The sequence below is a fragment of the Rhamphochromis sp. 'chilingali' genome (genome assembly GCF_963969265.1).
Source record: "Rhamphochromis sp. 'chilingali' genome assembly, chromosome: 4".
Classification (NCBI taxonomy): domain Eukaryota; kingdom Metazoa; phylum Chordata; class Actinopteri; order Cichliformes; family Cichlidae; genus Rhamphochromis; species Rhamphochromis sp. 'chilingali'.
In genome coordinates, this window is record NC_137948.1 from 18,339,255 (window position 1) to 18,353,715 (window position 14,461).

The 14,461-nt window shown below is 40.5% G+C and overlaps 2 protein-coding genes across 3 annotated transcripts; one reads left to right on the plus strand and one right to left on the minus strand.

The window, feature by feature from the left end:
- Positions 1-8: 8 nt before the first annotated feature.
- Positions 9-13,497, minus strand: LOC308395118 (uncharacterized protein). Of its 2 annotated transcripts, none has more exons than XM_080879801.1 (4): positions 13,252-13,497; positions 2,415-2,551; positions 2,050-2,179; positions 9-484 (listed from the first exon to the last, which is right to left on the minus strand). In XM_080879801.1, the coding sequence occupies exons 2-4, from the start codon at positions 2,527-2,529 to the stop codon at positions 157-159; spliced, it is 573 nt and encodes a 190-aa protein (XP_080735927.1). In that variant the 5' UTR covers positions 2,530-2,551; positions 13,252-13,497; the 3' UTR covers positions 9-156. The 2 variants fall into 2 exon arrangements, with proteins under 2 accessions (XP_080735927.1, XP_080735928.1); XM_080879802.1 differs by lacking the exon at positions 13,252-13,497 and adding an exon at positions 4,708-5,372.
- Positions 8,030-13,243, plus strand: nfam1 (NFAT activating protein with ITAM motif 1). The gene is made up of 6 exons (XM_080881002.1): positions 8,030-8,660; positions 8,852-9,124; positions 10,097-10,209; positions 11,028-11,141; positions 11,245-11,355; positions 11,445-13,243. Exons 1-6 carry the CDS (start codon positions 8,567-8,569, stop codon positions 11,505-11,507), a joined length of 768 nt encoding a protein of 255 aa, XP_080737128.1. The 5' UTR covers positions 8,030-8,566; the 3' UTR covers positions 11,508-13,243.
- Positions 13,498-14,461: the final 964 nt, after the last annotated feature.

Sequence of the window (14,461 nt, forward strand, 5' to 3'; positions counted from 1 at the left end):
GTCTCTCACTAATAAAAATCAGAGGTTATATTGCATATGTAGAAACTTTACACTGTTTATAAAGGGATTTATAATTCGTTTCGGTAAACCCAACAAAGCCTCCAACTTTTTCCCTCTTTCCGTCGCACGCCCCCGCCCCCAACTCTGTCCATCCATCTATGTGTCACTCTTGACCAGCTTCACTCCCCTATTCTTCAGGACTCTCACCCGCCTCCTCCTCACCACCCTGCTCCCTCTGGGCGGGCTCACGCTCACTGCGCTCCTCGGGGTGTATCGGGCCAGACTCGCCACCTTCCCTTTCAGGCTGTGAGCCCGCCTGCCTTCCGCCTCCTCCTCCTCATCCTCCCCATCCTCCCCCTGGTAGCCGTAGCGACGGAGAAATGGTTCCAGCGTTGCTAGGCGATGAGAGAGCTCGGCGATGCGTCGGTGCAGCAGAGAGACTTCCCTGAAGAGGTCGTTGACAGACTCGGACAGAGGGCGCACCCTGCAGGAGGAACAGAGGACGGTTAACTTCAGAGGACCGCTCACACATATGGAGCGCTGTATGAAATTAATTATGACTGTGGATAAAGTCTTGAAAGACTTGATCCAAAGCAATCTGTGTGGTTACAGGAGACAAAGGAGGCAAAGACAGGCTGAGGTGAGAGTAAGAAATGCTCCTGTTCGTCTTCAAATTGGATTGGTTTACTCTCTCGTGACTTTTGATGCTCCCAAAATACATTTGTGGCAGTTCATTCATATCTCACTTTAGAATAAAAACTTGCTCTTTTTTTCAGTTCAGCTAAAGTTTAATTTAAGTAATCCAGTTCATAAAATGGTGAGTATATACATAATGCACTGGTGGAAACTTTCTGGGCATATCTTGCTATTGCCTGGTCCATATTGACATGATAGCATTAGACAGCTGCTGCAGATTTCTTGGATTGAGATCTGGTGACTTTGGAGGCCATTTGAACACAATGAACTCAGTGTCAAGAAACCAGTTTGATATGATGTCGGCTTTATGACATGGTGTGTTATGCTGCTGGAAGCAGCATCAGAGGATTGGTACACTGTGGTCATGAAGGGATGGACACGGTTAGCAACAATACTGTCGTGTAAAACAATGCTCAGTTGGTACTAAGGGGCCCAAAGTGTGCCAAATACAGTTACACCATTAGACCACCAGCAGCTACAGCCCCAAACCATTGATACACGGTAGGATGGATTCACGCTTTCATGCTTTCATGATCCTGCCATTGAAATTTCACAGCAGAAGTTGAGACTCAAGCAATGCAAATATTAGCCTTAATTTTACCTCAACTTCTTAGCTGACAGATATGGTCTTCTGCTGAGTTCAAAAGATGCTCTTTTGCATATACTTTGGTTGTTACGAGTGTTTATTTGAGCCACTGTTGCATTCCTATCAGCTCAAAGCAGTCTGGCCATTCTCCTCTGATCCCTGGCCTCAACAGGACATTTCCATCCAGAAAAATGCTACTCACTGGATATTTGTTCTTTTGTGCACCATTCTCTGTAAACCCTGGAGATGGCTGTGTGGGGGAAAATCCCAGTAGATCAGCAGTTTCTGAAACACTCAGACCAGCCATTTGGCATCAATAACCGTGCTTTCAAAGTCACTTAAATCACCTTTCTTCCTCATTTTGATGCTTGATTTGAACTTTATCAGGCCACCTCGACCATGTCTACGTCCCTAAATGCACAGACTTGATTGTCTAGTTAGAGGTTTGCATTAACAAGCAGTCAACAAGCAGGGCATTGGTGTACCCTACAAAGTAATGGGAAATGCGTTCACATGGTCTTAATAAAATATGAAATCTCCCAGGCTGACTAAAACAAGCCTCAATAAAAATAAAAAAACACAGAGTGAACTCTTCTTGCCAACAAACGATGCTGAAGAAATAAACATTTGCCTTAAAAGCAGATACTGTTAAACAGTAGTCATCTAATCACATAAAAGCGCCTCTTTTGTCTAATCCTCAGAAACTGAGTAAACAAACCTCAGGCTGATTAGACATCATGATGATGGGTGATAAAGGTTAGGCCCACCTGGAGTAGTCGGGCAGCAGCGTGCTGGGCTGTGAGTGCAGCAGAGTTTTGATCTCACTGAAGATGCGTTTTCCCCAGGCATCTAAAACTCTGGTCACACTGCGCACTGAGGCCACATTCACGCTCTCAGCTGAAAGCGAAGCGTGACACCATCAGGCTTCAATTTATGGAACAACAAAACATCCTGTATGAATCATGAAAATGAAGAAAGCGTGTGCTTTAATTGTTCAAGAACTGTTTCTCTGAAGTGTCTCGGATTGCTGCGTTTCATTCAGCTGCCATAGCTCACGGCTTCAAACGCACAGTGATTTACGGGCTCCGTATCTCCAAACAGAATAGATCAAACACAGGCTTGTGATTTATACCTCCCTCTCTGTAGTTCCAGTACCCGTAATCCACTTCATTCTCCTCCTCGGCTGCATAGGCCCCAGTTGCTGTGGCAACCACCATCAGCGCCATCAACAGAGAGTGAGGGCCCATGTCGAGCAGATACACGCTCCCCCTTATAAAAGATGAAGAAGAAGAGAACAAATGTGCCTGTGTCAAAGTTATTTTTCAAACCAACCTTTTTTCCCCTCCTTGTTTTTAAAGCAGAAAAAAAATGTGTTTACATCGCCGACAAAGATGTGTGGAAATCAAAGCAACTTCATGTGCCACTAATTAGTGAAAAGGCGAGCATTTTTTTTGTGTGTGTGTGTTTTGCCAGTGCGATGTGCAACTTTGCTACTGTTTTTGTTTTATTATATTTTACTTTATTGTCTCAGTTAGGACAATTTCTTGGAATCTGCCCGTGCTAAGGCTAATCACTGCTTAAAAAATGGAAAAGTGATCAAAGAAAATTTGTTGATAAAGATAGACGTAACTTCTGAGTACAAAAAGTAAACCAAATCAAAAGTGTCTTAAACATCACTTCTTTCTAATGGCCAGCAGGAGGCGCCTCCTCTGTTTGGAAATCATAGTTTTGTATAGAAATCTTTGACAAAATAAACAGACTACTCCCGCTTGTTTAAAACTGCCCTTACTAACCATAATCTAAGCTATTTTAGGTAAATTATGTCCCCGTTCAGCTTCTCTGTTTCTCTGTGAAATGATCTGTCCTGTTTGAAAACAGTAAAAACAGTACAATGCTCAGCTTCAGGCATAGTGGGACTTCGCCAGCTACTGGGCTGACTTTGCAGTGGCTATGTGCATCTTTCATATACAGTCTTTGGGTCAATTGGCACACGTGTGCCAGTAATAACTGTTACTGTCTTAGTAAATAAAAGACATCTTTCACTTAAACTGTAAGAAATAAATGTGTATAATTATGAAAAAAGTTAGCTCATTGTAATTATTCTGTAACCCTCCTATAATAATTTTGAAGCAAAATGTTTATGTTAATTCACAGAAAATGAAATTATTTTTTTTAAATGTATTTATTTTACTTTTTACTTTGGAGGCATACTGATGAAAAAACAAATAATAAATAAATATACAAATAAATGAATAAATAAATTACTATATGCAATAGTGAAAAAACAGGAACAATTCTGTCATTTGATTGTTTATCTATTACTTCATTCCTTTGTTAGAGTATGAATCGTGGTGGGGAAGGTCTTTATCAGTAGGAAAAGCTGTATAATATAAAATACAGTCCAAAATTATGCCTTTCTTCATATATTCCAAAGCTTTCCAGTGGACCAGCTTGGAGTCTTTCCCAGGCCAATTTTGGCCCCTGGGCCTCCTGTTTGACATCCCCGGTATAGAGTTTACCAAAAAGCCTTAGAACCTGGTACTTTATTACCAAAAAATACAAAAATGTTTGTGAGTATGACTGATAGCTCAAAGCATAAATGCAATGCGACTTCACTTCTTGTCTGGCAGCTTTATCTCCAGCCTTTTTCATAAAATCAAACTATGGATGTTTCGACCACAGCTTGATCCGGTGAGTCCAACAGCACCTTATTTTTGGTTAAAAAGATCACTGGTGGGGTTAGAAAGCTGGAGACTCGTGTAATACTCCCAGTCACTGTGGCAGATCCAGGATCCACAGAGGGAAAAAGAAGACGGGTAAAAACACTTGTACGTCTCTGCTTTCCCTCCAATAAAACCCCACTGATGACAACACAGCTACTTGATAATGGGGCAGGATGCGAACCAAAAAAATCTTGTTCCCTGTCGAACTGAAGGGATGAAGAAAACAGGCTTTTTCCAGTTGGACCTGTCTGTGTGTGTGGAGAGAGCAACAGCAGTTCAGTTAGGAAAAAGAAAAGGAAGGCAAGTTTTTGATTTTTAGAGTCCAGTTTTAATGGGGAAGAAAAGAGAAATGCTAAAGGCAGGCGACCCAGAAAACCAACCAAGCAAAGGGAAAAGCAAAACGTCAGCACTGCATCCATATGACAGATCTGTGAATCATACTGGACAGTAATAAGTTGATGACTCACTGCTGAGGTATTGTAAATGTTCTCAGGAGGTCTGAATTTGGAGGCTGATCAAAGGAGGAGTGAAAATTAACCGCACAACAGCACCACGCAAACCAGCCGTCACCTGTTATGATCATGGTTTGTGGCTGTGCTGGAACAAAAACACTTTGCAACTTTGCAAACTAATGCCGCAGCGGCAGAAGTATCACAAGCTGGGAGCTGTTTCGGAAAAATAAGCAAATGAGCCGATACTCACGACTTGAAATGATGATGATGCTTTTAAGACTCAGCAGGAAGTCCTTCTCCCTCTCCCATGCGGTTTGAATACCAGATGTCTCTGCTCCTCTCGCCTCTCCACCCTGTCGCTGCCACGGTCCCTCTACTTACTTCTTCTCCCTTCTCTCCTGTTTTCTCCGACGCTCTCTCCACCCTCTTCTCCCAGCTTTGGGATAATTAAGAGAAGAGTGTGCGGCAGGTCCGGTACAGAGCTCTTTTTAAAACAAGTTTAGGGTTTGGGAGCTGTGCTAGCTTTTAGACCCCCAACACACGCCCACCTCCAACTCTCTCTCTCCCTCTCATGCATATCACATGCAGACAAATTCTGCAACCCAGCTGCTGCCAGATGTGTGGCACATCCTCTTCTCTGAGATGTGATTTACCCCGTACTCCTTCTGTCTCATCTTCAGCGTGGGTATATGTATATTTGAGACTGTAATCTCACTCTGCTGGAGGATCACATCTCTGCACCGTGGTCTCCTTAAAAATGTTACAAATCCTTTTTATCTGACCGTTTAACACCTTCTGCGCTCCACACAGCGATATTCAACTATAAGAAGCAACTGCTGCTAGTATTTATGTCAGAAACAGAGAAACAAGAGAAACATCTTTTACTTTTCTAGTAAACTTTAATAGAAAACCTGCATGTTTACTCTACACTGTATTGTAGACCCACTTACTCTGTAAATTAAGAATAAATATACAAAATATAATGCATTTTTAGAGGTTAAACCAACTAACAATATATACATAACATGCATTAGTTTGTTTTCTTTATTTAATATGTTGAAGAATATTTTCTCTGTAATTTGTTTGATGTTCATCCTCCAGCGTCTCTAAAATCCTCTTACAGTCATAATAATAAAATATGTATATTGTGAAGAAATAGAAGCTGTTATCTGCATGCTAAAAACACAAATGAAAAATAATTGTGGAAAATGTTGCAGTAAGTTAAACTGAAGTCATTTTGACTTCCTCTATGTAATCTGATTAAGTGCAGGAAAGTATTCAAGTTCTGTAACACGTAACGTTAAGTATAGATAAATCCATTTAAAGCGAGCATAAAGTATAAGCATAAAATATACTCCAATATGTTTACTAATACTGTGCTCATAAATAATTTTCCCTTAAACTTTGAGATAAAGATTCAGTGGCGCGGCTGCCCCTCTGTTGGTCTTCCATGGTCTCTTGTGTTCTGGGGGCCTCTGGATGTCTGGAGTTTTGATCTCCTCCATACCCGCTTCACACCCTGGAGGACGGGGCTGTGGCCCCCCCACACTCCCTAGCAGATCATTACATGGAGAAACCTTTGGAATGCAAGCATGCTGATCCACACAGGTATGCACACATGGGTATTCACAGACGCGGACTAAAGCTTTCTTGGCTGCTGCCTCAAAGCACACTGTGCGCTGTCTATCTTGCGTGCTGGACAATATCGTTTATTATTTAGTAAATATTGATATCTATGACTAGCTAGTTTATTGTGATGGTGCTTTGTTTTCTCTATTATTATGTTACTCTTTGTTGTTTGCTGTCTCCTCTGTTTGTTTTTTTTGTTTGTTTGGTTTTTTTTTTTCTCCATACAGGTGACCCAGGAGTTCTTTTTTTTTTTTTCTCTCTCTTCCCCCCCCTTCTCACCGTCTCTTCTCCCCTTTGGTTTTCTTTCTTTCTCTCCCCCTCTTTCTCTCATTCATTCCCCCTGTCCTATTTATTAAAAAAAAAAAAAAAAAAAAAAAAAAAAGACAAAGGATGAACTGAAGCTCTGCCATCACGTAATGTCGCATACTGCTGTTTCTGATGTCATTTAGAAAAAAAGAAAAAAAAAAAATCTGATTAAGTGCAGGAAAGTATTCAAGTTCTGTAACACGTAACGTTAAGTATAGATAAATCCATTTAAAGCGAGCATAAAGTATAAGCATAAAATATACTCCAATATGTTTACTAATACTGTGCTCATAAATAATTTTCCCTTAAACTTTGAGATAAAGATTCAAATGATTTAACATTAACAAGTAAATAAGGACTTATAATTGTTGTTTAATCACCCATTAAGGTTTTTAGACATGATCCGAAGAGCCTGCTGAAGTTCACACTGAGCATTGGAATGGGGAAGAAAAGCGAACTAAATAATTTTATTTCATATTTCAGAAACTCCATGTAGATTTCTGCTGCAGCAAACAGATAGTTCGGGCAGAATTTGGTGGAAACAACATGAAAGCATGGATCCCTGTGTAAACATTTCACACTGGTGGTGTTGTCATGGTATGAAGAACATTTATCTGAGTGGTGGCTACCACAGCCTACCTGAGTGTTGTTGCTCATCATGTCCATGTCTTTATGACCACAGTGTACCCAGCTTCTGATGCCTGCTTCCAGTAGGATAATGCACCAGTTCACAAAGTGCAAATCATCTCAACTTGGTTTCTTGAACATGACATCAAGTTCACTTTACCCAAACGGCCTCTACAAAATACAGTAGTAGTTGCAGTAAATCAAAACTTGAACATCTTCCTTATATAATATTACAGAGCAGAAGGCTAATGTACGTCAAAAGGGAAACACCAGCTAAGTAAAGTTCCTCAGCAAAGCCTAGTAGTTCATTAAACCTTTGTTTCAGCACTGGAAACTTTTAAACTCAGGGGATGTTAGGAGTCCAATCCAGTATATTAAAGGCACATAACCTCATTTCTCAGTGCACCGATTAAAGCTAAAAAGGCAATACAGTGACTCCAGTTCAACTGGTTCAGAATTCCAGTGAGGCACTTGTTTGCATGTCAGATTTAAAAGGACCTCTTAGGTTAAGTGCCCTTTTGTGCTGTGCTCCTGTAAACCTGACTATCTGTGGCTTTACTGTATACTTCACTCCCCAGGAAGGAGGAGAGATAAGAAGTGCATTATGGTGGGTATGAAATGGAAAGAGTTATTTCTCAGTGACTGGCATCCAGATGTTATTCCCCCTCTCTATGTCTGTTTTCATGCTGTGGGCTGAGGTGAGGTCAGAGTTGGACGGTAATCTCTCCAGAAAGGAAACGCTGAAAAAGTCAGGTGGACGGGTGGAGAGAAGAAGGAGGGCGTAGGAACAAAAAAAGACAAATGGAGTTAAATAACAATAACTGCCACACTTTAACATCTGCACATCTCCATTGGCAGCTTCAGAGAGAGCGAATCAGCAGAGAGTTACTGCCGTGAAGAAGTCACACAACCCGCGACAGCTGGTTCACATTAACAAAAGGCAATTTGTCACCTTCAGCTAAATTCCAGCCATGTACACACGCACACACACACACACACACGCACACACACACGCACACACACACACACACACACACACACACACACACACACACACACACACACACACACACACACACACACACACACACACACTTATTTCCGCTCCCTGCTCGAGTCTTCTCTTTCTGCTGTTGTCTGAAAACCACATGACGAGGTGCGCACTCGTGGCTCACTCTGTTACTTCGCCAACACTGTCTCACTGTGGACGAAAGCCAAAACTGCAGTTTGCTTCCCATCCAGACGCTGACGTAACAGCAAACTGCAACCAGGAGAAGTCTTTCTTTGGACAAAACAAAAACTTTTAGAGTTGCCTGTGAAAAGTCTTTAACCTTTAGTGTTTTTAGACTTTAATATTGTCTGCCATGTCCTAGACTAACATGTAAAATGCTGTTTTTGCTTGTTCCCTTTAGAGTGCGTCAGTGTCCATCAAACATTTTGGGGAAGTGTTTTTTGGCAGAAAGAGGAACTTCAACAGTCTATAGAGTCACAAAACATTGTCATCGAAAAAGAATACAGACACTTTTATCAAACTATCCAATCGCACCATGGAATCTCAACCGTTTTGGACCCTTTTCTTCAAGTTGACATGGATACCTGCATTTTTCCTTCTCACTGTCTGTTCAGCAATGGATTCACCAAGTGAGCCACCACATTTGTGTTGTGACTGATATTTATTTGACGGGGATGAGTGTTTTCTGTTGCTTACGTGTGCGACTAACCCTGTAGTCTAGAAATAGATCGGAGAATAAATGAACTGCAGCAAATTTATTTCGTGTCCAGCGCTGAGTCATTTCAGCCCTAATGTGAACCTCTAACATGTCTTTTCACAGGTATCAGTCTGGAGCGCGAAGTCTTTGTGGCCTTTAGAGGTGAAAATCTCAACATTACATGCAATTTGATCAAAGCAGTAAACCAAACGGAAGATGGCTGCTTGACATGCTTTGATCCAAAAAACAAAACAATATACAATAATACCATCCCCACAATGGATACCAAACAGGAAAGATTTTCCTGGCATCTGGAGCTGAAAAACCTGAAGCTTTCAGGACTTTACTCCTGCCAGTATCAAACGGTGAAGGTGGATTGGTTTCTTCGAGTGACAGGTTAGTCCAAAAGAAAGAAAATGAAGATGAAAGCTCCAACTATAAGACATCTTTATCACAGTTACTCAGCAGTAAAGTATTCTAAGGAAGGAAGACCTGCCTTAAGAAACAGATTCACTGCATTTTTTCAGATTTCTTTTTTTTTAAAGAGTAAATGTGTTTAAAAGGCTCTCTGTTAAAGACATGCAGGGCATGAAGATAACTGTTTGTAATCATACAATGAGTGTAACTTCTCAACTTTCCCTTCTTATTCCTTCTTTTTAAATCTTCCTCTTTCTTCAAATGAAGCAGCGTCCATCTGTGATCCTGTCACAGATGAACACGATAAATTCAAAAGAAAGCTACTGCAGTGGCAGGGCAGTTAAAACATGTTTTGAAAATAAGATTAAGATGCTTGAATCAGGGCTGCTTTGATACATATTATTAGTGTCGAGGAGGTTGGTGGGGTCAGTGGCTGAACTACGATGATACCTTGCTGCTATTGAACAACACTAAAAATAAGAAGTTTTTATAGTTGCATCCTTTACAAATACAAGCAATAATCAAAATAAGTTGTAACACAGCTTTAAGGTGAATTAATTAAGAATAGGCTTTCAAATCCTTACAGTCCCACAAAGGGGGATCATATACAGTTTGCTATTTTCCACTGGTTCTTGAAGGGCATGCGTACTGATGAAAAAGTATTGCGTAGTTCATACAGAAAAGAATAAATAAACAGCATTCTGTGTAATAAAAACAACATTTTTTCTCTCTTATCCTTCCAGTAGCTTTGCTATCCCTGAGATCTATCTTCCAACCCTTTGAAAGGTCCTGAATCTTCTTTTGGAAACCCTTGTACGTCTTGAGAAATTAGCCAGAACAGACGCCAAAGGCCATTTGATCTGCATGTTATCCAGTTGTGATGAAGTCCACCACAGGGTGACATAATTTTTTTTTAATGTATTTATTTTTTTGTCTTTGTGGTTTTTCCAGATGAAGGCTACAAGGAACCTGTTAACACAGAGTTCATCATCATGGCCATTTTCACGGGTGTGCTGTTGATCTTCAGTGTGCTCGGCTCGGTGTATGTCTTCAGAGGACATTGGGTAAGACTGATCCTGCTGTTAAGCAAGCAGTAGTTAAGAAACAGCAGGTTACAACACACCAGAGTTGTGTCACAGTTTAATGAGGGATATTTTGACAAATTTTTAACTGTATCCAGGCTTGCTCAGTTCTACAAACAAAGGTATTTAACCTCAGTGGGATGGTTGTCCCCTTTGGACGTGGTCCTGAGGGTCACTGACCCACTATTAATCACATGAGTAATCACACAACCCGAGGCATGCTCTCTAGATTAAGTTATAAGTTGGAATTTAAAATGCCCCAGTGAGAATTTTCATCTGAAACTGATTATATGATTTAATCCTGATTATACTTAAGTTTAATAAGTGTGAACAATTATACTGCCAATAACAAACAGCTGTCCAACATCAGGCAGTGTCATCTCAGTCTCAATCACAAAACCCAACTCAGATTAATGGAAATAGTCACATGCCACCAGTTTTGTCATGTCTTTATTGCCTCATAAACTGCACTGGGACTGCTGTTACTGAACTACTGAATTATAATCATTTACACACTATTTGAGCCAAAGAAAACCTAATACTCTGATTTGCAACATGCTCAATTTCTTCATCTTATCAGTGGCTGTGCTTCTTTTGTAGTCCCAGTGGACTTGAGCTCTTATACAGGAAGTGCATTGAATGCGAAAATGAAGTTAGCGCCATAAACTCTGAATACAAACACAAGACAAAAAACTAGAAAGGGAGCAGCTGTGAAGAAAGCCTCGTGTTTTACTCGTTTGTATGTTGCACACCTGTGATTGTTTTTTGGTTTTTTTTGATGAATCCAACTCCATCTTTAGACTGAGAAACATGGAGCTGGCGAGAAAAAACAAAAGCAAAGCCAAGAAGAGAAGAAGGTGACAAAGAAGGAGGACGATAGCTTGGATGCAACAGCAGCTCAGTCCTACTATGCCGTGAGCACCTCTCTCCTCATCAGTGTCTTTCACCTGAACTTCCTTACATTCATGTGGTCATTTCCAACATTTATTTGGACACTGACATGAAGATCTCTTTCAGAGTCTAGAGCCTCGTCCCAGATCTATTTATGATGTACTGGACAGCTCACCTGCCAGAAGAGAGAATGACCAAGACAAAGCCAAACCCATGAAAAAGGAACCACCCAAAAAGGTCAGCGAACTTTGAGTGTCTTTTCAAAATAACGTGGTGTCAAAATAAAACGCGTAAATGTTGACCTGCCTTTCATTTTACCTCCACAGGCAGCGCAAAAGACAAAAGACAAGGATGAAGGTGTTTTTGAGTCTGTTTATGAGAACTTTTAGATCAACTCGTGATTGTGGGATCATAATCCAGCGCTTTTCTACTTTAATCTCATCTGTGTCAGCGACACTGAGAGAATCATCTTTCAATAAAATCAACAAAAACCACAAATGCAAAGTAAAAGTAGTTTGGTACAACACAAAGATTTCTAAAAGTGTGTAAAAAATGTAAATGAACAGAAGCATTCCCATCAGAATGAGCACAGTGTATCAAAAGTACTAAAGGTTTTCACTAAATACTACGACTGTACTATGTAAAAGTCTTTAGCTACACCTCATTTCTTTAGATTTTGTGCACCAATTTATTCAAACAGCCAAGGCAAAAAGAGAGTTTGAACAGTTCTAATGAGCTTAAAAGTCAGTATTCAGTATGAGCACCTATATTTTCCACCAAAGCCTGAAATTTCTTGCTCAACTTTCTTGTCATTTCTTTAAGTAGTCTTTAGGAATAGTTCTCCAGGCATCTTGATGGATGTTCAATGCTCTTCTTTGGATGTTGACTGGGTTTGCTCTATTATCTGTTGAAATGATTCCACACCGCTTCAATAATGTTGGTGTGGGAATAAAGTCTGGTCTCTGGGGAGATCAATTCCATAACTGACAGTGTGTGTGCGTGTGTGTGTGTGTTGTTGTTGTTTTTTTTAAATATTATTATTGCTGGTTTTCCTTTAGTTCAGTTAGTTTGGGATCACTTTCATGCTCAAAAATGGAGTAGCTAACAATCAGATGCCAAATGGTTTTGCGTGAAAGATCAAAATCCTGTGTTTATAGTTTCATTCATTTTTGACCCCCAGTTGAATGGCAGCCCCAAACCATGACAGAGCCTCTGCCGTGTTATACACATGGCTGCACATACTCTCTGTTGTACTTCTCTCCTAAGCTCCTCCGTACTGATGATGATTTAAACCAAAAATTTCCAATTTGGATTCATCACTCTATAAGACCTGTGGCCACTGATTTTCAGTCCAGTTCTTGTTTAATTTTGCACACCAGAGCCTTTTCTCCCCTTTTCCATTCATTAACAATGCTGTTTAACAGCCACCTTCCACTGAAACCATTTCTGATGAGGCTTCAGTGAACAGTACATGGATCAACTGAAGGGTCAGATGTATCTCCACTTTTTTTCCAAGTGGAGTCTAGTGTTTGATGTCTTCTTCTCACCTTAGAAACTGTGGGTAACAGGTAGCTGATTTTCAATAAATGTGTCTCTTGTCACCTGCTTCTGTCCGGAGCTGTAGCCTTTCTACTCATTTGCAGTGTTGCCAACTCCTCAGTAAGGAAAATCGCTATTGGCTGTCCTAAAAGTCGCTAGAAGTCGCTAAATGACGTCATCGCCTAATTTGCATAATTGGTCATGCTAATCTAATTGTAACCTATGTTGTTGGAGAGAGAAATAACATCGTGGAAGAGACATAAAGTGAGTAAAAAACGTCCTAAATGCATTTAGAGTTTATTTAGAACTACAAATTAAATTTCTTTTAGCAATTATTGTTTTTTTTAATGTCACAATTCCAACCCTGCTCCTTTACTCGGGTTTGGACCGGTGTTCCAGATCTACTGGCGTTTAGATCAACTGGCGTTGGTCGAACAGATGTGTGGCAGTCTTGCGTTTCAGTAGCTCCTACCGACAAACCAGCAAAAAAACGCCAAATGTGTCATCTGTGACACTTGTGAGGTTGTCTATAAAACACTCCGTCAGTCTTGATGCTGTTGAACAACAAAATGTATAAAAATGTGGCGAGTTTACCTGGTGATATCCTCATGCGTGACGCGATCGCAAAAACAGCAAACAAGTAACACCACGCCGATGTTGTTCACAGGACAGCAAGAGTAAACGATCGGGAGAACCTTGTCGTCGTTATCGTTCCCCTCGCACGGTTTATTTCTCCGAATTCAGCGTTTTTGCTTCACAACTAAAGCGAGCAGTTTACTTTGTGCACTAACATGGAGTCGAGTCAACCAGCGCCACCTCTGGCCAAGTGCCACAGCCTACAGCCAGATCAACTGGTGACACACATCTGCACCACGTTTGAATAAGTGTCATGCACATTTGTACCTTTCAATTGTCTCTGTTTGTGCGTCATGCAAATAAACCTTTGAAATGAATGAAATGATATCATATATTCCTTATTGGCCTACATTTGTTCAAAATCCCAAATTATATACACAAAGTCATAGACATCACCACTCCAATTGGTCATCATGATTTTGATATTCTCTTTTTCCATAAGAATGAAATACACCTTGGACAAATATGACACATCAATATTTCATTAGTGTTGTAACATCACATGTCGTTAGCATAGTCTGTCTGTGTCTTCCCTCTGCAAACGAACATTTCAGAGTTGGTTGTTATATACAGTCTGTATAAGTGTGGTTAATCTAATAAACATTTGTAAGGAGATGGCAGTTACTGTGAATGTACTGCAGGTGATTAGTAATAAACAGTCAGACAATGACCCTGACAATCTCATTCAATCTTGCAGATTGAATGCACCTTCTGTGGAAAGTGGTACCACACAGTGTTGTGGACAAATGTTGTGGGTGCTAAATAAACAGAAAAAAGTGATCCCTGTTGTCTTTGCTTACTGATTGTTTTTAGTGTTGACAATCCACATTGCTGGCATTGCATCTGTCAACATGTTTGTGGGCAGATTTGGATGTACCAGGGGTAAGTGCAGCCACTCAGCCTCTACTCAATGTGATCATAGCAGCAGGTGCAGATGTGTCACAAGTTAATCTAGTAGTAGGCTATGGTAGTAGTGGACTGACCTCCATTGGAGACTGCTCCAGCTGCTGTGTGATAGTGGATCTGCTACAAATTGAAGATCATAAGCAAGTTTTGGAAATTAACCCTTGTATTATGTTGAAGAACAAACAATTGACATTGATTTTGTTGCGGGTCATTTTGACCCGTACTGTGTAAATCCACTCAGAATTATCCAAAAACTGCAATA